Source organism: Barbatula barbatula, assembly GCF_947034865.1.
Source record: "Barbatula barbatula genome assembly, chromosome: 1".
Classification (NCBI taxonomy): Eukaryota; Metazoa; Chordata; class Actinopteri; order Cypriniformes; family Nemacheilidae; genus Barbatula; species Barbatula barbatula.
The window spans coordinates 20,312,800-20,340,283 of NC_136766.1; the positions used below are offsets into that span (position 1 = coordinate 20,312,800).

The following is a 27,484-nucleotide window of genomic DNA, read 5'->3' on the forward strand; positions in this document are numbered from 1 at the left end:
GTTGTTGTTTCGAAAGTGCACCATCTACCGGTCCGAATTTACATATTGTGGCTTTAACTGTTTCTCTGAAGGCTACGAGGGTTCAGTCAATATAGGGAGGATTGACTGTGTGATATGATCACCACTTCTGCTAACACCAGCACTCTGCAAAATCATACAGCGAAAACAACTGCAGCTCTTTACTTAAAGCTACAACTGTTAAGAAAACAAGGCATTCATTTTGTGCAGTTACTGCCTGTCATTTGAGTTTGTTACAAAACATTTTGCAGTGTTTACTTATTTTTTTATTACTGCATAATATAATTTATTTAAACAGAAGTTCAATTTGTTTCATAAAATATAAGTTGATTTTATAATGCTAACATTTTTAGCATTTTGTGTTAAGGTGAATAAAATACTTTTTTGCCTGTATATTTCTTTAAAAAGGTATAAAAATTTTGTTTCGTTCTCGTAAACCCAGTCTCGTGTCTCATGAGAAGTGTCTCGTCACAACCCTAGCAGTGACGCATCTTGTTAATATTAATATATTTAGAGTCACACACTCTACTGTGCAGAAAGTCTTGCAGAATTGAACCTTCGCAAATCCCTCCCTCTTTTGCTATGTCCGACCAGCCAAAATGCTCCCACCGCATTAAAGAATATTTTTATAGTGAAATAATCATTTTGGGGGGGAAATTACGTCTACTTTCGGCCAAAAGTCTGCAATATGCATTTGAATGATATATTCAGGATGTGAAAATGACTCGGAAGAAAGTCAACAAAAGAAAGTTTAAAGCTCTGGCGTAACTTACTGTGCTTGCTGTAACAACATAACGTCTAGATGGAGCCGCGCCATTGGTTTTTGACACGATTAGACAACATGGGAAACCGTGATTATGACCATAAAGATCTGATGAGTGCTGATGAGATGCAGTCCTTCAGCGTGGATCATATGATTAGTTTATGATGTAAAACTCCGGACAAGTCTTCTTGTATGAGTCTGTTTTAAGAAGTCTTTATTGTTGTTTACATTGACAATATGGGTGGGCGATATACCGGTAGATGCGATTAACAGGTGGAAATTTGGCAACCGGTAGAGATTTTGGTCTATCCTCTCTATCGTGGTTGAGATCACTTGACGTTGCCACATAATGCGCAGTTGGTTAAACGTTGTGGTTTGTTTGTTGGACAAAATGGCGAATATCAACAGGGGGCACATAATATCTGCGTCAGGTTGCCAGTGAAGGGTCAGTGCACTGTAAACCCAATTATCATAGAGCTTTTGTAATATGCCTTTTCATGGTATATATGGGGATGTATCAGTTTACTTTAATTTAAAGTACATAAATTAAAAGAATGGAAAACTATACTCTGTATATACTCTGTTTAGCATGTCTGAATGATTTAAGCAGTTGACTGTGGACAGCTTTCATTGTCCTAAATTCGAAATTATAGTCACGTTAGTAGTAAGCCCTAGCTTGAGTGGACCCCTTCACATACTTTTTACTTTTTTGCATAAGTTACCCAGGTATTCTCCTAGCAAAATAGTGATAAGCCATAAATGACTATTTTCTGCAGACAGCAGATAAACTGTCGCGTGAAAGCTCAACATGTGGCTGCTGTTGCAGTTACTCCGATACGCTTACACGCTGCTTTTTATGTGCGAAACATTCTTAAGCTTCTGAAAATCACAGATAAAAAGACATCTTGTTGCAGCTCTAAGTGTTGATTCCAGCAATCACAACCTGTTTACTTCTGCACCATGTCTTGAGTTTAATAATGGCTTGTGTGATCTCAGCCTGTCGCTGCCGGTTAACGTCTCTTCTCTTTGCTTTCTCCATTCCGTAGGTCAATATGGGAGAACTCTGAGTAATTACATTAAGCATTACGAAGGCTTGTCCTACAATACAGACATTTTACACAGCAAGCACCAGAGGGCTAAGAGAGCTGTGTCCCACGACGACCAGTTTGTTCACCTGGACTTCCACGCTCACGGCAGGTGAGTCCGACAGTTTTTTCTGGTGAATTGAGCATCATGGGTCTCTCGTTCTGGTGAATTGAGCATCATGGGTCTCTCGTTCTGTGTTCTTTTTTTGGGACCTAATGTTTCATTATCAAAGACCTGTGCAGACCCCCTCGGATTCTGTGCTCTAGGCCAAAGGCGATCGACGGTTCCCTCTGTGTTGGAAAGAGTGATGGACAGCATGATGTGTTCGTTTCCCCCTTACACATATGCAATATATAAGCATATAACATGATATCTAAATGTAGTTTTATTTGTTTCTCTGAAGGTTATGATAAGGAATAAGGATTTACTCCGTGCAGGAGTGATGTACAGCGCGATGCGATCGTGTTATCCTCTCACATGCATACAACAGCAACATACAACATTAGACATCATTTAGACGCTTTCAATGAGAGTGTGTTACCTTTTGACCATTTTAGACATGTCTCTCCGTGTAGCATGAGCTTCGCAGTTTTAAAGTCAGACATGTCTATCCATGCAGCGTGAGGTACGCAGTTTTATAGTCAGAGGTCTCTCTCTGTTTTGCATGCATCTCTTCAAGCCACTCAGTTTTAAAGTTTAAAGGGCAGAGGTGTTTTAAATGACAAAATGTAATATAATATTAGTAAAACCCAATTTGTGGCTAAAAACTGATTTGGGGGAATATTTAGTTCAGAGGTGGGAAGTAACGAAGTACATTTACTTTAGTAAATACTCAAAAAGTGTCCTTAGGTACAGTGCTCTACTCAAGAATAATCTTTCTGGATTCCCTACATTTGAATGACAAATATTTTACTTTTCATGCCACAAAAAAATGATTTCCTTGGCCAACAGTCCCTCCCTCTTGTGTTTGGGAGAGACTACTGTCAGCTGCTTTTAATATGACACACCTGAAACAACTCGTAACTCATAAGCCTTGGTGTGTTAATTAGGGGGACATCCACAACATTTGGGGAGAAGACTAAGGAGTTCACTTATTTTTACTTTCCATCTCTGATTTAGTTATACTGTAAGCCAAAGATCTTATTAACGTTTTATCCGATTAATCGATTAAAATAATCGTCAAACTAATCGATTACATCAACAATGTTTTGCTAATAGCAGTAAGTGAATGATCACAACAGTAAGTCAGTACTGTACAGTATTTTAACTGTGAGTAGCGGGCAGCTGAAGAAGTTTAACCATAGGAATTTATTTATCGTCTGTAATATGTTGGCCGATATTTTTATAATCGATATGACTGATAATTTATCTAAATTAAGTAATTTAATTAAATAATAAATTCAATATTTATATAATTTTTGTGCCCTGTCTTTATGGATATTTGTTACAACGTAGTCTTGTATTCCCTGTGGTATCAATAAATATGCACATGCACTTATTTTACAGCGTTACAATAGTATTTCACACCATAAAGTTTGACAGCCAGTGATTTAAAATGCAGCTTTTTGAGATTTCTGTTTTTCATTCACTGAAAGAGTAGAGTTCCAGGTTTAATAAAAGGGAAGCTTTATCATCATTTCTAGAATCCTTATTGACGTCCCTCTCAGTTTATAAACTATACAAAAAAATCATTGGCACTTTACATGTTTTTGGTGTATTTCCTGTTTGCTCTATGTAAACAGTTTTTTTTGTTAGTTCCATTACACCCTGATTTACTGGTAAGTAAAATAGTAAGTGTTTTGTAGTCCTTTTACCAGATTTAAATTGCTGTGAATCTTCTATTTGAGGACTTAATAGAAGTCATGTCACAGACATTAATGACATAGAACACCTACTACACGGTCTCCTCAGTTGGATTTAGGATGAATATTATGGTTTTTATTAGTATTTGCTGATGAGACACAAAAACAAACTGTTATCTGGCACAGAAATAAAGGCAACTCTGGCAGGAGAAACTGAACCGCAAACAGACCAGATAACTCGTAGAAGGGGAAGTAAGCCTGTTAAGCCAATAACATAATCTTTGTTATACACTGTCCTTGTACTGTCTGTGATTTAATGTCGCAGGATAGTTGTTAAATTCCCTCACCTTTGACTTCATCTGCATGGATCTACTCATCATTTTAGTCAGACTTCTATATGACATTTTGAAATGTGAGATTGACTAGTTTTTGTAGATTATGTTATATAAAAGACCTGTTAGTTGACTAGTCAGACTAATTAAATTTGCAAATCCACAAGTTTTGAACACCGTGGAAAATACAGACCCCACTGTAATCTGAAAACTAAAGTCTACTCATCTACAGATGCATAACGCTGATCTCCTTTTCTCTACACACATGCTCCAATCCTGCATATTACTTTTTGTCCTGACAGAGAAACACACCAAAGTGCACACACACACACACACACCAGTCCACACAACCATCTGGTATTTTGCCCCTCAGCCTGACTGCAAGCGTCTGAAGGAGCATTCAGCAGCCTATAAATAACTCCTCCCAAGTGTTCTTTCATTTTCACTCTTTCACTGTTTCTTCACCAAAGTCAAAAAGAAGACAAAAGCTAACAAAGACAGTACTGTTATCACAGAGAGAACACAGACTAGAAGTACATTATGTGTATTAGATTGGTCCTATTGGTTTACATGAGCTCAGAGAGGGCTCTTTTTTCACATTAGACATCAAAGGTGTTTTCTAAAGCCATTGTGCTCAAACATTTTGAAGGTCATCTATTGTAAGATGGATTTGACAATGGATTAGTCTGTTGTTAGTGCCTGGCCCTAGCATATGAAGTTGCCTTTTTTCCATTTACCTTAACTGCCTTAGTGTGGGAAATTTAGGGAGGTCCAATACCACTTTGTCCTTTCTCGATCCGATTCCAATACCGGAATTCTGGGTATCGACCGATACTGATACTGACCCAACACTAGCACTGTTTTTTTAATCAATGTACATTACATATTTTTTTATTACCAGAGGTGGATAGTGTGTTTTTGCTTTAGAATTATTTTTACTTCACCACATTATAAAGCATACAGTATATCATACTTCTTAATCCACTACATTTCATAAATGAATGCTTGATTACATTAAAATCTATCACTTTCTTTTTAAAAGTATTTCAATTGTTTTAATTAAGTAGAAAGGTGGTGGGTTTTTTATGTACTTAAGTACTGTTTAAAAGGTAAAAACATATAAAAATGTAATGTATTAAAAGTAGGCCTATATTTGCTTTATAATTTATTGAGGTAATTTTTTAAAAAGTAAAACGGTCTCAAAGAACCGATGCTTGAAAAATTTACTTTAGTAAAAGTAAAACTACTTCTATCCATCTCTGTTTATTGTTCAATGTTATCACCGTATTAAAAGTGTCAAGTTCAGCGGGGCACAAAGTGCTCCTGCGCATCCTGAACAAACTGAACAGAAATGTATACAAATTAATTTTGAAATAGAAAAATAATATTTTTTTAAAGAATAATTTTTGTCCTAAACATCATGAAATTTCGTGAAAATGATGTGGCTCTTTGCAGTGATTATTATTTGGCTCATCATGGTATTCTTTTGCCACCCCTGGTTAAGAGCATCCCAGATGCATAATGATGGCCTTAAAGCACTTGCTTTCTGAAGTTGCGGTATCTTTGCTCCACATGTTCATAACATTTAGAACACTGTACATCTACACCGCACGCGAGTGGCACAGCACAGTGTATAATTGGGTTACGAGTAAGTGTATGATCCAAACATCAACAACACCCCTGTTTGTTTGGATATAAAATAGCACCCGCCATACTTTCAAACATAAGTGCGGTTGTATTGCAGCTATTTATAAGGAATATTCTGCTTGATGACATCATATTTCTGCTATCTTGAGAAAGCTGTGTGAACACGGTGTTACCGGTAAACTGACAGAATGCAGTTGCTTGTGTGAACAGAACATTTGTGTATTTATCATAAATTTACCAGAATGACTTTACCAGTAATCCAGCTTTTCTGTATGAAAAGGGCTAATGACTGTATAAATGTAGCAGTCAGTAGGCTCAGAGTGAAGCCACACTTTAAATAATTGTCTTTATGTCTGAGGTTTATTTATTGTGTGCATGATGTGATGTTTCGGTCTCTCCAAAATGCTGCTGATGCTGCACTTCTGCCACTCATTGATTTTGTTGTGCTGGCGCCAGGTTTTCCTGATGGGTTGCTGGTTTTGTGGTGCTGATGTTTTTTAAGGACAGTGTGTGGTTTCTGAAATGATTCAGGTATCTTTTTCTCTCGCTGTCATTAATTCTCTTGCACCTCCCTTCAGTGCCACGTGCGTTCATAAGTGTCATGTTCTTACTGTTTTTCATTTAATTGATTAAGAGAAAATATTTAGTTATGGAGGTATATGTATTTATTGGCAAAACCAGAAGAAGGGGTTCAGAAAGTCAACAGCTCACAGTGAAATTAAAGCAAGAAGCAAAAATCTAAAGTGCGGCCAATTTACAACTTTTAACATATAGTTAATTACTAATACATCATGAACATGCTTTCTTTATATGTAGATACAGCTCCCAGCTATCACACACTGTATACTGAAAGCATTGATTGAGAAAGAGCGCCCTGTGCTACGCATTCACTTTTTTGTAAAAATGAAATTACAGACTGAAACAGTCAAAAGTATGTATTTGATTTGTTAATATGTTTGCAATAATTCATTTTTTTTCATAACAATCAGACTGTCTACGTTGCACATGAGCTACACGACAAACCCATTAACAACAAGGCACTTGTTGTGTCACATTGGACCACATCCAGTATGGAATAAAATGTTGAGTTATAATAGGTTCTTTTGTCGCATTGCAGCGCAACATGTCCGGTGCAAACAGGGTGTCAGTCTACAGATTTTACATTCTGAGTTACACATGTCTCCATTTAATGCGTGACATTTTATTTCGTGGTAATGGTGAATACCCCAGCAAAAAAATATGTATAGTCTTTTCATTTATTATTTTCCTCCAAAAACATATTGATAATAGAAGTTGAATTAACATATAAATACATTTTAAAACAGCCCTTTTAAACAAATAGATTGCCATCTAAGGCTAAAGTCAGGCAAAAGCCTTCGAGTGTTTTACTTAAAGTATTTATAAAAAGTATTAAACTGTGATTGATGTTTCTTTAGTTAATAAGCAGGATTATAAAAAGTACTATAATGATTTATAGCATAATTTGTAATATTTGTCTTTAGTGAATGTAAGGCAGCCAAAATTGTATAAACATGGTTAAGGAAAGAAAAGATCTAATTACATTATGCTTTTTCATAACTCATTCATGATTACAGCTCCCAGTTCAAATAACAGGTCTCATTTTGTCATTCATTACATTTATTAACATTAAATCAGTGTTGTAAAACTCCAGAAAACAAAGTTTAAAAGCTCTGATATGTTATGCCTTTTCTTGAGAGGATAGAGTGTCTTAAACCCATGCATACGGTATGTGATGTGTAAATCAGTCAAAGCATGATCACATGCACTTCATGTGATGCTTATCTCCCCCTCTCACACTCTCATGTGAGCTCAAAGAACAGAGAGCTTAGAAAAGGTTTGACAATAAGAAAGAATTTAGACAAAGAATAGAATAAAGACTAATAAATGAAATTGTTAAATATTATTTACTAGAATAATTTAGCTTGTTCTAGTAACACCATGTACTGTGCTGTATGGTAAATTGCATTGCTTAGTTCTGGGTTAGCCTACAAAAATACGTCATCTCTGCACCACTCCATTAGTAACACTGTAACAAGACACTTCTTTGAAAGTTTAAAAAAATCTCTGCTGCTGTGCTGTTGTATTGTGCTGTTAATCTTCCCTCAGCCACATGTACTCTCGCTCACTTTCTCTACTCTGTTTTTTTTTTTTGTGACTCTTGCTCCAGTAGCACTCATTTGTCACTGGCACTTTTGTATTTTCCTGAAAGGGAATTGAATGGAGGTATTCATACTGCAGGACCTTCTCCTGCATCTAAAACTGTAAGGACAACACAGTGGCACAGTACTGTGTTGTACATGTAACACTGCAACATATCACCATGGGGATTATGTGTACTCCTGGAAGGGGAGTAGCTTTGTAACTGTTGTCCAATAAGAAGTCTAAACAGGATGCGACCAGCGCGACACGACAAAATACATTACAAACACACTAGAGTCCATTATAATTTTGTCTACACTGGATGCGGTGCGACGCAACAATCCCATTAGAACAAGCTGTGTGTTGTATCGCGTCAGGTGTAGACACGGAGTAAATGTTTGCTTTTGATTTGGTTAATGGGTTGCGGTTTTCAAAACTGACATTTTAGGTTGAGTGATCTATGCACACACTTAATTGGTTTTATATACAAGACTTTCATTAAAACTTCTCAAGCACATTAGGAGATGTCAAGCTAATAAACATCTCAATAGCCAAATCAGAATTTGAAACATAGGAAGATTTATAATCTGTGTTTGTTTAAATTTGTTTAGACATCTGCTAGCCAGAGGAGTTTGAGCTCCACCAAAGGAGTCTTGAACTGTTCCAAGTATTTATCCTCATCTGACCTAAACATCCCAGAGTTTTTCCCCTTACCGCTGTCACCTCTGGCCTCCTCACTGGGGCATCGTAAGGCACAGCCCTTTGTAAAACTACTTTGGAATTATTTGTTTTATGAAAGTGTTGATCAAGTATAACAATTTGAACTGAATGATCACAGTTCAGTTCAGAGAATCAAACGGCTGCAGTCTGCAATTAATTCTGTTGTATTGATTCTAGGTGGCATGCTACATTGCACACAGACACACTGCCAAGGGAAGTTTATACAGGCCCCTCTGACGATATCTGCCAATTCATTCCTTAGTTATGATTTTTGTGTGCTCAAAGATCAAGCATCTTTGTGTATTGCTTTCCAGCAGCCATGTAGGGTTGGCTGATTTAAATTTGACCTGTGTACAGTAATGAGGGCTGAAAGTGGAGTATGGTTAACAAATGTGGCTTTAGAGAAGATAGAACAGACGAGGCAAAATCCAGCTGACAGAAACCAGAGCCATGATTTCTGTAGTTATTCACAGCGTCAGCTTACAACCCTGACCCTGCAAGAGATGCAATCAGTGCTCTAAACCTCACCCGAAGTCTCTCTCGCCTTACCTCCTAGCAGGGTTGTGCATTTTGATTTCTTGTCTCTGAAGTACTTGACAGCTCAGAAGCGAGTTGGCATTTTAGGGCTTCCGGTTCCATCACTGCAAAGTCTAGGTTTTTTTAATGGTAAATCGCCTGAAATAAGTGTGATTAACAAAACCACTTAATATTTAAATCTATGACATAAAACACACCAGTTATAACCCGCTGGTGATTTTTTTAAAGCTTTATTGTGTCTTTAAAACTGTGGTTGCTGACAAGTTGCTAAAAGCGACTAATTCTTTGGCGGGGACATTAGACGTCATCGCACATAAAAATCTCACAAATAATGCAACATGGGCAGAAATCTCGAAAAACTTTGACGTGGATTCATTCACAGAGTTCTTACTCATCAGGGAACACGTTTTTACTAAAGTTTGAAAGAGTTGTCTAATGCTTGGTGGTGGTGACGTTGATATCGAGCAAACATAGTGTAGTCTGTTTGTAGCCTTGTGTTTGATGTGTAAACATCAAAACCTTTGCTAATCACAGATTTTTGCAATCTCCCATAAGTGTATGGGAAAAATGCATTGGCTTTCAATCGAGGGAACCAGTGCGGCACTAACTTCTGTGTTGGCCTAAAAAAATACGTCATCCCTTCTCCACTCCATTAGATCAGAATAGATTTGTGTCTCACTGGTTTTCCTAACTTCCCCATCTTTTGCTAATGACTTGTGTTTTTAAGAGAATGTCTCAAGCATGCAATATGTCTCCCCTGGATTGTTAATGTGCTTACAACAGTAAATCTGCCTATGCTGGATATTAAAATCCGTAACCACTGGTCACAACACAGGTCCTTGACTAGAATAACAGAGAATTCTGGATCACCATCTGAAATGAAATGTCACTTTCATGGTTAGATTTAAGCATTTTGTGCTTTTATACAGAAACAAATGAAGTAGTTAATGTTAGACGTGTTTAGCTCATGTCATCTTGTGATTACATCAGGGCTGACAGATATATGGTGGATATGTGTACTGTATATTACCGGGTATAGAAAATCATAGGTCTCATTCTGTTCTCTGGTGCTTTTGCATCTCTTTTATTCTAATATCAGTGTTATAATAACAGGCTTTGGATTGTTGGTGGAAAAGCAGTAAATGCTGGTTTAGAGTTTATAAAAGCTTTCTTTTCCTCACTCTTTCATTGCTGCCCTTATAATGGTGATGACGGATTCTGTCGAGGGACACATCCATTCCAGGTCAGTCAGCAAATCGGTTGTGTATAGTAGGGATGTACTGCTCATTAGAATTTACCTCCTGTTTTCTGACCCAATTCAACTACAGTACCGTCTCACAATCATTCTTTTATATGTCACCTGTATCTATCATTTATACTATATCCCCCTTTATCTTTCATTTGTCTGCTCTTCAAAGGCTGTATCATTCTCTCTCACTCAATATTCTGTACTGTTCACCACCCACATATGCCATCTGTCATAAAGAAGCCCAGTAAAGCATTTGTTTATCACTCTGTAGTAAACAAAGAGAGCATCATAAACTGTAAATCTCCTGCTGTTGTTTATAACTCTGAACTTCGAAACACATCCCTGTCGTAATCATCGCTGGTGCGACTACATCAAAATGCAATTAAACTCTGATTAAATGGCTGAGCTGGTCGATGTCATTAATGTAGATGCATTGATATAAGCTTAATTGAAAATTCAGGGTGCTGGGTAATTACATTGCACGTGCTGGTTAAGGTGACTCGGGGTCTGGCTGGGATCAGAGACGGCAGGATATTCTCGCAATTTGCCTTAATAGTCGCATGGTGAAAGTAAAGCAACCACAGACAAAAACACCACAGTGGGAGACTCCCTTGCTTCCTTTGGCTTTCAGGGACGTTGGCACAATGGAGTTTGCCTGGTGCTTGACAACAGAGAGAGAAATACAATGATTCACGAGAAGCTAATGAAGGTTCTTTGGCGCTCAGCTGATGAGGGGGCTGTCTGTACTGGTTGTGAGTGCTACCAATGTCTAATGATCCGTCATTGGTGAAAGCCATTAAAATCACCTACGGCCATCTGTTTGCATATTAGAGGATTAGAGGTGGTCTGCAGAATTAGATGGGGGAAGATAACTTTTTGTACATATTACTTGTACAAGTGTACAAATAGTGGCATAGGGGTTATATTCTCAAGAAACTGTTGCTTTGGTCTGTTCGGCTGCTCTCTTAGAGCACATCCTGTGTTTACACGCTCTAATCCTCTTCAAAATGAGTGTTGGGCGAATTTCGTTGCTCTGAAGTGAAAGTCAGTGGGCACAGTGTTGATACAAATTGCTGTGTGCTGAAATGGGAAACGAGCTAGTGCTGGAAATGAGACACTAACCAATCACAAAATGGTATAACTCTAATTGTGGGCATGTTATTGTACAGTTTTAATTGGATTTGGAAAGCTGTAAAAATGTTTTGAAGTTGAAATGACAAGTATTGTGTTTTTATGATCGATCGCTGCTTTCAACTCTTAGTGCTGTAGGGTTCGTGCTCAGCCGTATTTGTGCATTTTTATTTTAAGTTTGAGTAATCATCATCTTGAGAACATCTTTAATTTTCTCATACGCCAAATCGTCACATTTCCTTTTGTTGACATCCTGTTTTGTTGTATCTAATATGTCCCATGTGGAACCGAGCTGCAGGTTTGTGTGTGTGTGTTGGCTAGGCTGTGTTTTTGTGATTGCTTGTATTTAGTGGCTGGTACACACACTTCCAGCTATTCTTCTCTTGTCATGACTTGTGGATAATTATAACCTTCAGATTGTTTTGTTTGAGCAGCAGCATGCTCTCCCATTTGTTGATTGATCAGCAAAGACGGATTACCAGATAAAACTGGACAGATCTGATTATTATGTGGAAGAGTGAGGCTTCGATTGTGCTCGCTGGTGTGCAGGGGTGAAATGTTTTGAGTGTTTTCTGTATGGTTAATTGATTTAGAATTTGAGACCTAAGAAGACCTAAGAGGCTGTGAGAAGATAGTTCTTTTCTTTTCTGATATTCAGTTCTGCCGTTGTAACTAACTAGTCTAACAATATCTTGTCATTGATAAGGGTCAAAATATTGTCAAAAGCTGTATTCATGTGCAGCGCATATATACATTTTCTTTGTGTGTGTGTGTATAAAAACACCTGTACATATGTAAATAATTCCTCTAGATCTGTGTCTCACAGAATATCTGACTCCTGTTAAATGACTCATGAGTGTAAAATATTTCTGTAACGTGTGGTGAGCATTTTTCTGACTTTCTGACACTGGCTTACCAATGCCAAAAAACTTTCGAGTTTTTACTTCCTGACTGTACTGTTTCCTGTAGGTCTGAGTACAGTATGATCGTCATACAATTTACCAGTTCTCATGGGAAAGAACATGTAATATGCTCATTCCCTCAAATATCTCCTACCATGTCATTTCGTAAATTGTACCTGAGAATGTGTTGCTTGTCAGTGCTTGTCCAATGGTATGCATGTGTTTGTTGTGTATTTATACATGGTTTAGTAACACCGTACAGTATGTGTGACATATGTGCTGCTGTTTTCTGATGCCATTCTATACTGTAGACTTTATACTGAAGGGTGTGAAGTTAATTGCAAACCTCAAAGTGGATGCGAATAAATAAGAGATTGAAAAAGAAACAAAGTTTCTGTGTATGGGAAACTTTACTACAGGTTTCGATAGGTATCCTCAAAAGTGCAAACTTACAAAACTGTCCTCCCACAAATTCGGGGGCGTTTTTAAATAGTGATATTAGATGCCCATAAATCAGCAAACTTGTGTTTACATGAGTAGGTACAAACTCATGTACATGTTGAAAACGGGTACAAACTCATTTACATGTCGAAAACGGGTACAAACTCATGTACATGTCGAAAACGGGTACAGGTTTGAGAGAAAAAAAGATCAGAAGCCTGGTATAAACAAAATGCCTTCATCGATATAATACAACAAACCTGTATGTCTGTGTGGTTTTATACTGGAGAGTTTTGAGAATGCCATGACCTCATCCACCTGCCCACTCTCCTCCTGGGACTCTCCGCCCTTCAGTTTTCTCTCTTCTTGTTTTCTCTTCCGTTCTTTCTGCTCCTGTTAATCTCTCTCACCCTCTTTCTCACAATGATGGTCTCCCAGTCTCACGGCAGCGTGCTGACTTATGATAGCGAGTCAAATGCACAAATATCAAACCTTTTGGTGGGTGGAGCACAAAGCTGTTATCCTCATGATAAATAGTGTGCTGCTGGGAAGAGGCCACACCTATTTGGCTCTGACTTGTCCTATTCCTGCATTGGTTTTCTGGCATGAACTAAAATACTTACAAAACTTTTCTCTTTTTGCATAAATAAGTGTGGTTTTCACCAGTTAAGGTGAGGTTTTCTTTAGAGCTGATCATTGTGAAAATCTTGCATTATAAAGCATGTCTAGACCACTTCTAGTTCTAGTGGCTCCTTCAGCCCCTGATGTGTAACTCTACAAACCCAAACACACACTTCTATTATTTTTATACACTGCAAATGATGCACTTCACATTATCAACATTATAACAAGTTTACACCTATATTATGGGACATTTTCAAACATTTAGCCTTCACAAGTATAGCTAAACCTGCACACACAGAGGCTGAGTTGCACGACTAGAGCGTAGGAGACGCTTGTTCCTGTTTATCCTAAGGGAAAACATTATCACAGTAATTGTGTTCAGTGTAGCCATGTCCATTACGGCACTACAAGACATTCAATTTTCTTTTGTGTATCTCTTTCCTCTGCTTTATAGACACCCCAACACAGAATATGCATGTACAAAACTCTACAGAAAGCTCAGCAAATTTCCATAGAATTGGGATGTCTATCAATTACAAAGTTCTCCCTTTAACTGTTTGTTACTTTATAGCAATTTTAAATTGAAGTATCAAATTAGTTTAAAATAAAGAATGTACCATTCTGAACGTTCATATACGTAACATATTTCTGCAGACAACTCCTTTATTAGACAAGCAGAACACAACCAACACATCTTTACAATATTGCTGTGTACTCAGGCCAAGTTATTAGCCAAGAAGAATCATTTTGAGTCATTGTTATTTAGCAGTATTTTCTGGAGAAACCCGATGCATAATGACGTAATCTGAATTAAAGATTGATTTGATTACTAAAGCCAGTAAATAGTAAAAAAATGTCACAGTGAGAAAGGCTGGTTGGCTGTTTTCCATTTTGACTCCGTATGTGTCATAGATTCAGAAATGCTCTTCGTCATGCCACTTACAGTATTCTGAATCTGACCTGGCTCATAATGTTCATCAGTGTTTTGTTGTGCAGTCAATAGCATGCCAAAGCTTGTGTTTCTTATATATTCATATAACAAGCAGCTTTACAGAAGTCTAATAAATCATTTTTACTCTTCTTCCATCAGGCATTTTAACCTTCGGATGAAGAGGGATACCTCTTTATTCTCACCTGATCTCAAGCTGGAAGTTTCAGGAGAAGAGATCCCCTACGACACTTCTCACATTTACAGCGGAGAAATTTATGGTGAGCACAGTAAATGTAAAACTTTATCGCACACAGACGTCAAAATGTACCCCTCAGTGTGTAAATTCAGAAGTGCCTCATGTACTCCCAGGTTACTGGTGATCAAGGTGAATAGAGTTGCAGTGTGGTTTTGTATTTAACCTGAACGAAGGAAGTTTGTTTTTTAAAAATGATAAAATTGTATTTATTAATTTATTGATATTTTTAGCTGTTAGATTAGTTTTGCATTTAGTATCTAATGCCAGTGGAACAAAGTTGGTATCTAATGAAATAATCTGTTTAGTCTCGATTCTAATTCACAGCATTCAATTCAGATATTGTTGCTGTGTTGAGATGCTCATATAAACAGAACAGTTGGAGGTCAGTGCTTTCAGGCTCTTCCTGTCTACTTTTGGGTTTGGAAAGAATGGGAAATGTCAACAAAGTGAAGGTGTGTCCTGTGATGGAAGAGCTAAACCCCAGACAGCTGTGCATGCACATCCTGCTATGACAGTATTTTTCACATGGTTCTTCATTTATATTCTTGAATGAATTGCCAGATTGAAACCACCTCATTCTTATTATGTACCTTAAATAAAACTGCTGGTATTGACCAATGAGGTTAAACTGAAAGGTTGGTACAACGGAAACTGAATTTAAGATGCATGAGATAGTTCTTAGCAATTAGCCGTGAATCCATGAAAGATGAATAGACTCTTCTGGAGGAGGAAAATGTCTCATGTTAGTCAGACATCCATATCTCACACGCTTTGATAATCTCCCTGCCTTGGCTATAGAACTGCCACATCCTTACATTTGCTGGATTGCTCTAAATGGATTCATGTGATTTTTCTGCTCGCCACAAAATGCTTCATAATAACTGTTATTGTCAGGAGATGATGTTCATGTCAACTGATGATGTGGATGAGTGGAGAACCGGGGCTGAGAAAGTGATGTTTTTCTCTGCATTAAACGCTTAAAAATAAGGCTATCCCTAAATAATTTTTTATTAATGAAAGCTAGACAAAAGTGGCACCAAATGGTTTGTTTTAAAAGACTTAAAGGTGCTTGTTTAGACAAAGTCAAGCCGAGTACCAAAACTAGCTTATTGCCAATCACACAGCACAGTGCACAGGACGGACATTCGTCGACCCGAGCGCTGACAAAAGCGAAAGACTGCTCAGAGAAATCGGAAGCCCCTCCTTTAATTCCACTCCTGGATTTCCTGTTCCTCATCCAGTTGGCCTGAGCTGAAAGAGAGATTGCAAATCCTTATATTTTACTACCTTTGTTTTCTTCCCCCATTCTCTCTCTCTTTCTCTCTCTTTCAATTTAAAGGGGCTTTGTGTGCAGTTAAAATATTTCTTCTTTAAAGTTTTTATGTACATCAATACAGTGGCAACAAACCATGCAATACAACGGCCAGAAAGTGGTATTAAAAAGTATCTTGTATAATATTGTATACTGTAAGTGTATGTCGCTTATGTGTAGAAGTAGTATATGTCTCTCTCTTTCTCCTCCCCTTTAAGATACTTGATGTGAATTAGTGCCTGATCTTGTAAACCTCTGACAGAGTGTCTGAACTAGTCTGGATTGCCACATTCGCCATTAAATCTTTATTAGTATGGGAAATATGTAGCTGCCAAAATAGTACACAAACCAGGATTATCTAATATTTTGCTGTTTAAAGTAGCTGTGTCTTATCTACACACACCGCAGGTCCCCTTGCATTGAATTCAGAATTATATTTTGAACATGGAATTATATTATTATTTCTGTATAGTATGTCTATAATTGTCATATTAATCTAGACACAATGTGTATTTATCTACAAAACTAATTTCCATAATAAACTGTAAGCCTTTAAATCGAACTTAAGTTTTTGTTCATGAGAAACACAGATTTTGAGGTAAGTTTGAACTTTTCACAGGTAGTATATCATGGCTGTTACTTATTTTTCTTTCTTTTATTGTTCAACATTCATTTTCAAGGAATGAAAGACAAACCCTTTTTAAAGAGAGAAACTGAATGGCTTCAAAACACAAAACACCTTTTCTGAGCCTTTTAAAGGTCCAGTGTGTAATTTTTGGGATGATCTATTTATAGAAATGCAATATAATAAACTGCAGCTATATCTTCAGAGGTGTATAAAGGTTCCCTTGCATGTAATTCGTCATGTTCTGTCAGCCGTCGTAGTGTTTTGAAAGGGAGGGGGTAAAGTGAGCGATTAGTTGCAATTCGCAACCTTGCCGATAGATATTACTGACTGGACCTTTAAGAGTGCTTTTGTATTGTTTTTCCTGGAGAGTACTTATTACTCATGGCGCGTATTGAGCTCTGTGCATGTGGAACAGGTTTGTCCTATTTTGTCTTGTTTGAAAAGTTAGTCTATAGCTTTTCAAACGGATGCCTAAATGTCTGTTTGTCTGAAAGCCTACGTTGTCCAGAACAATAGATACTGACAACAGCTCCTTTTGTTGGAATTTCTTTCTCTGTTTCTCTGAAAGTACATGTCCACACATGCAGAGTCCCTCACTAACTTTAGGAAACATCTAAAGCCATGGAATCTATTTCACTGGGCTAAAATGTCAGTAATTTTGGAAAATTTCATATATAAACTATATACTGTTCTGATACAACTGTATATGGATTACAGAAAGGAGGAGCAGAATAAAACCTGTAGATGAAAGGCCTCATGGCTTTAATTTTCAGATTCAGTAGGAGTGCAGCTGAGCTCATTACTGTTGTAAAGGTCAGCAGCTAAGAGATGTTCATGTAGAGGAGATGAATTACAGACATTATTCAGAGAGCAGCACCTCTTTACACAGGTCGTCTTCTTTCATATTTCACAGCCTTCTCTCTGCGTAGCGGCATAGGAAGAGTTTGTTTTTGTGCCCTGAATGCCCTTTACAATTACCATACCCGGTCAATATGCCTTTAACCTTTTCTTTGTTTTTGTCTTTCAGGTGAGAAGGGCACTCTTACCCATGGCTCTATTGTGGATGGGAAGTTCGAAGGTTTTATTAAGAGCCATCATGGCACATACTACATCGAGCCCTCAGAGAGATACCTCAAAGACCAGAGTGTGCCCTTCCACTCAGTCATCTACCATGAAGACGACATTGGTGAGTTAATATTAGCATATCATTATACTGAAATGACCTACGAACGTAGGTCACGTCCTGTAATCCGCACTTATTTGATTTTACTTTGTTTAGTGTTCAGCTTCCTGGTAATATTACTATATATTTTGGTAAGCATTTGACATATTTTAATAAGACAGTCACAGTTATTGACATATTTATGAATACAATCTAAATCGTAAAGAAGCTGACCAGTTACATTAAAGTGATAGTTCACCCAAAAACTAAAATGTTAATCAATTAATAATTTACTCGCCCTCTTCTCATTTCAAACCCACATGGCTTTCTTTCTTCTGCAGAACACCAAAGAATATATTTTGAAGAATGTTGTTAACTGGCCTCCATTCATTTGCATTGGTTTGGTGTCCATACAATAGAAGTGCTGTTACCAAACACCTTTTTTTTGTTCTGCTGAAGATTTTCATTTTTGGGTGAACTATCACTTTAAATCAGATTTAAATACTGTTTTTGTTGATCTATTTATGCGTTCTGGCACTTGTTTAGTTCATACAAAGTGTATGTGTATTGATGAATATACCCTGTGTCTTCTGTAACTGATGAATGAGTCTGTCTCTGATACACCGATAAACTGATGGACTGAGGCTCTCCTGGGTTTGATAAGAGGTGTTAACATGACTGGATCATGTAGTCACTTTCAATTTGCATGTATTATTGCTTTTGGCTAGCATAATGCTATTATTGTTCCAATCAAAGCACATAATTGTGGTTATTACAGCACTTTAGATTTTGTTTTGGATAATAAATATAAAATTGAGTGAATGTCTGTAATACGAACAAACAAAAAATTGGGCTCGTTTTTTTATAGTTCTCTCAAAGTAAAATGCAGTGAGCTAAATCGAACTTATTCTTTGTCTAACTCTTTTTATCTTGCATTCTGTCACTTGTTCTCTCCATCATATGTAGTGGTGCACTTTTCCAGCTCAATAGGCTGATAAAACCTCTTAAGCCCCTCTAAATGCTTTCACTGTCATATTATCCCCAAATACAGAGAACGGATAAAACAGACGTTGCAGCCCGATCAAATATTTACTGCTAGTTATAACTGCAGAGATTAGAATTTGTTTTGTCTTACATTTCTTATTAAATTCGGTTCATAAATATAGAATTGAGCAAAGTGATGTTTTTAGTGCTGGATGGTAGCAGTGATAGCATTTTAGCAGTGCTATAATGTGTGTGTGTGTATATACATATATAAATATACTCAATGTCGGATCGACCCATTCAACAGCCTCACTAAAAAGTAATCACAAATTACCTGAATTACTTACTTTCTGGCGTGTCTTACAGTCCCTCTGACTCTAAATAAACCCTTTGATTATTCAGTTACTCCAACAGTACTCAACTGAAGTGGGGTGAGGAGAGAACAAATTGGCACGAGCAGCTGATACTGAGCGGCTTTCAGATCACCAGCTGAACTGAGAGCTGTTTCTTTCGGACACGTACGATTGAGAACCGATGAGCTGATAGAGAGTATGCGTTATTCACTGCGAGGCTACCAGTGTGGACAAATTATGCTGTGCTAATGCTACGAGCGCATGTGAACCGAGGACTTAAATATAATTTAAGTTTATTTAAAAACAAAGAAATTGTATTGGATTATGCATGGATCATATATTTCTGTAAAAAGCTGATGAATTTTATTTTATTCACTTTATATCTTTAAGACTTAGTTTGCACATCACTGTGCCTGTAAACTTAAATGTAAGAAACATGTCAGATCATGACGATGATGTGTTAACTGACTGACAGAAGTGCCTTGCGCACACACAAGGAATTTTCTTTGGTTTTGGAACACAATGATAATACAAATATAATAAGATTTACAGTCTAAAAGATTCAAAAATATGCATATATAAAATAAAATACTTTTGTTGATAAAAACATATGAGACATTGTACAGGGTAGTATATTGTATAATATAGTTTCTATCTAGCTACTGAACATGCTGTATTTGTTATACTGTATAATTAACTACTATAGAGATGGTTTCATCTGACCTAACTTCAAATTTGTTGAATGGATCGACAACTTTGTCGAATTCAAGTTTAACCTAGTAACGGTTCTTCTACTGGTAACCCTTCCTTCCACAGTCCAAAGACAGGCAGGTTAGGTAGAGTGAGCATTCCAAATTATCCCCCCAACTTGCGTATGGATCGACTTGTGTATAGATCAGACTTGCGTATGGGTTGACTTGTGTATAGATCAGACTTGCTTATGGGTCGACTTGTGTATAGATCAGATTTGCTTATGGGTCGACTTGTGTATAGATCAGACTTGCGTATGGGTCGACTTGTGTATAGATCAGACTTGCGTATGGGTTGACTTGTGTATAGATCAGACTTGCGTATGGGTCGACTTGTGTATAGATCTGACTTGCGTATGGGTCGACTTGTGTATAGATCAGACTTGCGTATGGGTTGACTTGTGTATAGATCAGACTTGCGTATGGGTTGACTTGTGTATAGATCAGACTTGCGTATGGATCGACTTGTGTATAGATCAGACTTGCGTATGGGTCGACTTGTGTATAGATCTGACTTGCGTATGGATCGACTTGTGTATAGATCAGACTTGCGTATGGATCGACTTGTGTATAGATCAGACTTGCGTATGGATCGACTTGTGTATAGATCTGACTTGCGTATGGATCGACTTGTGTATAGATCTGACTTGCGTATGGGTCGACTTGTGTATAGATCAGACTTGCGTATGGGTCGACTTGTGTATAGATCTGACTTGCGTATGGGTCGACTTGTGTATAGATCAGACTTGCGTATGGGTCGACTTGTGTATAGATCAGACTTGCGTATGGGTCGACTTGTGTATAGATCAGACTTGCGTATGGGTTGACTTGTGTATAGATCAGACTTGCGTATGGGTCGACTTGTGTATAGATCTGACTTGCGTATGGATCGACTTGTGTATAGATCAGACTTGCGTATGGGTCGACTTGTGTATAGATCAGACTTGCGTATGGGTCGACTTGTGTATAGATCTGACTTGCGTATGGGTCGACTTGTGTATAGATCAGACTTGCGTATGGGTCGACTTGTGTATAGATCTGACTTGCGTATGGATCGACTTGTGTATAGATCTGACTTGCGTATGGATCGACTTGTGTATAGATCAGACTTGCGTATGGGTCGACTTGTGTATAGATCTGACTTGCGTATGGATCGACTTGTGTATAGATCAGACTTGCGTATGGGTCGACTTGTGTATAGATCTGACTTGCGTATGGATCGACTTGTGTATAGATCAGACTTGCGTATGGGTCGACTTGTGTATAGATCTGACTTGCGTATGGATCGACTTGTGTATAGATCAGACTTGCGTATGGGTCGACTTGTGTATAGATCTGACTTGCGTATGGATCGACTTGTGTATAGATCAGACTTGCGTATGGATCGACTTGTGTATAGATCAGACTTGCGTATGGATTGACTTGTGTATAGATCAGACTTGCGTATGGATTGACTTGTTATCAGCAAGAATATAGCCTGAGATTCTGGAATAGCAATAAGAATCAATAAAACAAACAAACAATCTAAAATAATACTGGCTAGTATTAGACATACACTAATGTTATTTACTTGTTTTTTTTTGCTTGTTATCAGAAATAATCTACAGGGACTCTACTCTTTCTGGATGTGTCCTGAAGTTATTTGCATATGAGTAACGTTTGTTAATGTTGTTGCTTTGAAACTGCCTGTAGTAATTGCAGTTGTGATATGAAAGGCATGTTGTTATCTAGCTACTGTTCATGCAATATTTTTGCATGCATTGCACTGTATAAATACTGTATACACTAGGTTTGTAATGATTCACCGTGAGCAAGTTGAAAATCGATAATAATATATGTGAAGATTCAAGTCTAATTAAATGTTAAATTAATTGCAATACATGTTTTGAACAGCAGAGGCAGCTGTGTGTACTGCAAACTTGGTAAATGTGGAAATGCTGATATCTCTTATATGTAAACAAATCCAAGAAAAGCACAAGGCAAGTCTGGGTTTGTTTATAATAAAGAGACATTTGTATTATACAATTTTTATTTGATTTAGATTTTTTTTAAATTGCAGAATATTTTGTAATTTGACTAAGATATGTGCAGCATTTGAGAAATAATAAAAGGGCACTTGTTCATTTCTAATTTGTCATCTAATCAATAGTGAATAAATCGTATTGTATCGTGAATCATATCACATCGTGAGCTGAGTGAATCATTCCATCCCACTGTGGAAAACATCAAATTTTACTGCCTGGATTCCGCGATTACATCCACTTTTTCCACATTGCAGAAATCATACGGCCCTACTTATTGGACTTCACCTAAAATCTTTAATTCTGTCATCATTAACTCACCCCCATGTAATTTCATACCTGTATGTATCAGTACTTCAGTACTTTGTTCTGATGAACACAGAGAAAGAGTAAATGATGAAATAATTTTGATTTTGGGTGGACTATCCCTTTAATTCTTGACTCATGGGCAGTGGCGGCGCTAGGGGGGCGGCATGATGGGGCCCCTTCAGAAATTCGCTCGGCCCCGCCGATTTCCTAATATATTTTACGAAGTGTCTATTTACACTGATTGGAAATAGCCTGTCTTGTAAGGAGGACTAACTTTGCCTGCCAGTTTTTACGTTGGTAAGCTAGCGTATCCTGGAATGTAGCGAGAAAAGCCTATGTTAACTACTTCATTACGTTGCATGTTCGAATCTGGCAAATCAGATGTGGTGTTCTTGTACGCGAGTGCGTGCTATCTGAGTTAACAGAATTGTAAAACCACAACAGTGACTGTGGAGTTCGGGCACTTTATACTGTAGGAAAACGTCATGGTCTCTGCTTAATTTAATGCATTTTACTGCGAATTCTAGTTCAATACAAAGAACAGAAGAGTATAGCATTGATTAGTTTGCTTTTGGTAGAAGGAATTATTTGGCTAGCGATGGTGCCTTAAGGACTCAAACCGTGTGCTTGTGAAAAAAAGCTATTGTTGCTTAACAGAAACTGAAGTAATAACAAAACCATTTGCCAACTCTGCTACAGTCCGTTCGTATGTTCATTGCTGTTTTCTGCATCATTTTGCTTTTCAGTTTTTTTAGTTTAAGTCATAAATAGCTGTGTTTCGTAGGCTACTTTACACATTGCATAATGTTTTCAACAAAAAAGTTTAGGCCAATGCACTACTTTTATTTTTTTATTTACACTACTTTTAAGAAGCTGTTCTGTATTTAAACAGCAAATGTACATGTTGTCTAGCTAAGGCATTTATTAATTTAATCATTTTATGAAAATGTCCTGGCGCCGTCCCTGCTCATGGGTAATGATTCTCACTTGAGTAATGTAGTGATTTGGCAGAGCTGTGTCTGAATCCTTGGAGCTGCTGTGAACAAAGAATCCAAGGTGTCTTTGAGAGACAATGAAATCTTAGTTTGCAATAATTGTTTATTTGGTATTATTGCATTGTTCTTAAAGATCTGTCAAAATAACAATTGAACTGCTCTAAACAATACGTTGTGATGTTTTTGAGAGTGCAGAATGCAGTAATCAGATTTACAACCGAGCTGTCTTTAAATGTTAACTTTACGCTCTTGTTGTGTCACGTGGTAACACTCGTCCATAAGGTTCACTGAGCTTTCTGAGGCTGTTGTGACAGCCTTTTACAGCAAAAATTATTCAAGAAACTAAATTTTTAACCATTAACAGAAATTCAAAATGGATGTGTGGAGCATAAATAAGGAAGTTACTCGCGGTAATGGCGCCACATCAAGAAAAAGGTGGATAGCTTCAACAATACTTAAGAGTAAAAAATGTATCTAGGTGTTTAGACTTGCCAAGCTTTGAATTTTCATTTCTCATCTCGGAGACACAAGATTGATTTCAGATATCCTCTAGGCGCTCATCATTTTATTTTGCACTCGTTTCTTCTAGATCAAGGGTTCTGAAACTTTTGAGATCAAGTAACACCTTTTATAAAATTAGGTTTTCCAAGGACCACCTAATGACCTCCATAGAAAATCACATGAATAAACCCTCGAATTAATAGTAGAGCTGTGAATCTTTATCTTTACACTCGTCCTCCAATTCTATTGTATTATTAATACAAATACTTTTTTTATTTACCAGCTTTTTTTCAAACTAAAGAACATGTTTTTCAAGTTCGTCCGTAGTAATAGTGGACACAAAACTCTTTTCTGTAGTGCACAGTAAACAGGGCTCTGTGAAAGACTTATTGGGGATTTATTGACTTTGTGGTGACTTGCAGATATACTACAAATTTATATTATAAAGCAAGCACCTGTCTGCCTGCTCTGTGTTTGAGATGCCCATCACACACCTGAGTTACATCGTCCAATGATAAATAAACAATAATTCAACTATTTAAAAATTTCACATAGGCTGAGATCTATTCCGTATTTATCAATCATGAATTAAACATTTGAAATTGTATTTAAAACACAAAATGTAAATTATTATATGAAGTTTGGTTCCAAAATAAAAGAACTTAATTTTTTTAATTATTCAAAAATCATGTTTTTCATTGCGCATTCCAATTAATCAAATCAAGCTGCAGTTGGTTTGTTTTTATTTAAGCCATAATAACAAAAATTACAGCTAACTAGCACAATAAAACACGTAAAAAACATGATTTTTCTTAATTACAGTTAACTGGCTCAATAAAACACGTAAAAAACATGATTTTTCTTAATTACAGTTAACTGGCTCAATAAAACACGTAAAAAACATGATTTTTCTTAATTACAGTTAACTGGCTCAATAAAACACGTAAAAAACATGATTTTTCTTAATTACAGTTAACTGGCTCAATTAAACACGTAAAAAACATGATTTTTCTTAATTACAGTTAACTGGCTCAATAAAACACGTAAAAAACATGATTTTTCTTAATTACAGTTAACTGGCTCAATTAAACACGTAAAAAACATGATTTTTCTTAATTACAGTTAACTGGCTCAATAAAACACGTAAAAAACATGATTTTTCTTAATTACAGTTAACTGGCTCAATTAAACACGTAAAAAACATGATTTTTCTTAATTACAGTTAACTGGCTCAATAAAACACGTAAAAAACATAATTTTTCTTAATTACAGTTAACTGGCTCAATTAAACACGTAAAAAACATGATTTTTCTTAATTACAGTTAACTGGCTCAATTAAACACGTAAAAAACATGATTTTTCTTAATTACAGTTAACTGGCTCAATAAAACACGTAAAAAACATGATTTTTCTTAATTACAGTTAACTGGCTCAATAAAACACGTAAAAAACATGATTTTTCTTAATTACAGTTAACTGGCTCAATAAAACACGTAAAAAACATGATTTTTCTTAATTACAGTTAACTGGCTCAATTAAACACGTAAAAAACATGATTTTTCTTAATTACAGTTAACTGGCTCAATAAAACACGTAAAAAACATGATTTTTCTTAATTACAGTTAACTGGCTCAATTAAACACGTAAAAAACATGATTTTTCTTAATTACAGTTAACTGGCTCAATTAAACACGTAAAAAACATGATTTTTCTTAATTACAGTTAACTGGCTCAATAAAACACGTAAAAAACATGATTTTTCTTAATTACAGTTAACTGGCTCAATTAAACACGTAAAAAACATGATTTTTCTTAATTACAGTTAACTGGCTCAATTAAACACGTAAAAAACATGATTTTTCTTAATTACAGTTAACTGGCTCAATTAAACACGTAAAAAACATGATTTTTCTTAATTACAGTTAACTGGCTCAATAAAACGCATGAAAAACATGATTTTTCTTAATTACTGTTAACTAGCACAATAAAACACATTAACTTTTAAAAAATCTTGTTTTTTACTATGTTTTTAGAGTAACTGGCTCAATAAAACGCATTAAAACCATATTAGAAAACATGATTTTTCCAAGATTACAGCAAACTAGCTCAATAAAACACATTAAAAACATGATAACATAATGAAAAACAGCATTTAAAAAAAATAGAAAAACGCTGTTATCTCATTTCTGTTATCTCAACCAAACTCTTCATGTAGAGTTTTCTATCGTGTCACGTCTCTTCAAGTACCATTAGTGGTACGGTACGCGTAGCACAATTTGAGAACCACTGCACTAGACTGTTGTTTCTCTAGTTCTACCTGTCATAGATTTGCATGTGAAAGGAGCTGCATTCAGTCAAGGACAATGAAATCTTCAGAGAGAAGAAATGGAGTTGCTGTTTTCAGAAATAAGTCTCTTATCAGTGGAGTGACAATCTTTCGAACAACCTCTAAGACAAATTCAACCCACATATTCTTCTTTCCTCCCTTTCCTCCTCTTAATCTTGGGTCGCCAGACCCTTGACTAAACAACAGAAGACTTGTCCAGTTTTGTAGCTGCCTATTTATTTTGCGTTGACATATGCTATTTAGTGGTAGTTCTCTCTTTTTTATTTGATTTAAAAAACATCGACACATGTGTGAAAACGGGGGTATCTGTGTGTTCGTGTTGATATCCAAACACTGGCTAGCGGGTCATTTTCTGATTGGCTGCTCATTTGAAAGTCACAAGTAGATCTGGCAAATCACTTTGGTCTGCGAACTAGCAGCAGGTGAGCTAGTGCTTTTTCATTGTGGATGCTTTCAGGATTTCAATATACACTTTGTTTTCTTTCTTTCGTGCTTGCTTTCTGTTATCAGTAAATTAACTGTGACAATGGGAAACTGTTTTCTTTGTCTGTTTTTTACAGACAGCACTGGTCATCATACCACTCTCAACATTACACACTGAGACCGTTTCAGTCTCTTGAGGTTTCAAAGTCTGTAGCAGATGTTTTGTTCAGTTGGAGATTTGGTTCATATGTGTTTAAAATCGTATGTCACGTCAACCTATCACATACAGTAGAGTTTGAACACTATATCGTTGCCTTTTCCAACGTTTCTAGCCAGTTGGCAGAGAAATCAGTAGAAGTACAATTTTTAGCTCAAATGAAGGTATACAAGCTTTTCTTTTCACAGCAGTTACTAGAAGCAACTGTAAGCATTAGAATAAATAACAGGAACTGGAACTGTTCTATTAAATTCTAATAGCTGCATTATTGGTGTGCCAGACTTGGTATGCTGTTCAGCCACTAAAAGTTTGAGACGTAAAACAACAGTCACACTTTTTGCTGTTCCCATTAAAGTAACAGGAGTAGGTAAAGTTCACAGTTCTTCCGCAGGTGTGGTGTGTGATTTTTAGTTGTGTAGTTTCCTTGCTGCAAGGCTTCCCTCAGGACAAATGTCTCGCTCTGATGCAATGCTGTCTCGGTTGGGTAGCATATTCTTCTGCTGTGGAACTGAGGTTTAGAATCACTTTTACAACCCAAGGAAATGGTGTATTCTGAACAGAATTTCTTACCGTAGCTTAAATGTCCAGTGTATGATTTAGCGGCATCTAGCTGTGAGGTTGTGAATTGCAACCAATGGCTCACTCCCTCTAGAAGCACTATGGTGGCCGACACAGGACTGAGATGTCTTCACGTCTTTTTTCTTTGCATGAATAAGAAATGAATAATGAGCAAGTTTGCTGTGAGTTAAACATATACCTCTGACTTTTCAACTCCCAGATTATCCTCATAAGTATGGAGCAGAGGGTGGCTGTGCCGACCACTCTGTGTTTGAGAGAATGAAGAAGTACCAGGCGTCTGCAGTGGAGGAGCCCAGCCAGGTCAG

The 27,484-nt window shown here is 36.8% G+C and overlaps 1 protein-coding gene across 3 annotated transcripts in view; it reads left to right on the forward strand.

Moving 5' to 3' along the window:
• Nucleotides 1-27,484, forward strand: part of adam10a (ADAM metallopeptidase domain 10a) — a 47,743-nt gene that overhangs the window by 10,684 nt on the left and 9,575 nt on the right. For all 3 annotated transcript variants that reach the window (XR_013786453.1, XM_079453334.1, XM_079453333.1), the window contains exons 2-5: nucleotides 1,828-1,978; nucleotides 14,503-14,621; nucleotides 17,567-17,725; nucleotides 27,379-27,479. Coding sequence is in view for 2 of the 3 variants with exons in the window: in XM_079453334.1 (XP_079309460.1) it covers nucleotides 1,828-1,978; nucleotides 14,503-14,621; nucleotides 17,567-17,725; nucleotides 27,379-27,479 (530 nt within the window). In the remaining variant the exon portion in view is untranslated. The remainder of the gene's footprint in view (nucleotides 1-1,827; nucleotides 1,979-14,502; nucleotides 14,622-17,566; nucleotides 17,726-27,378; nucleotides 27,480-27,484) is intronic.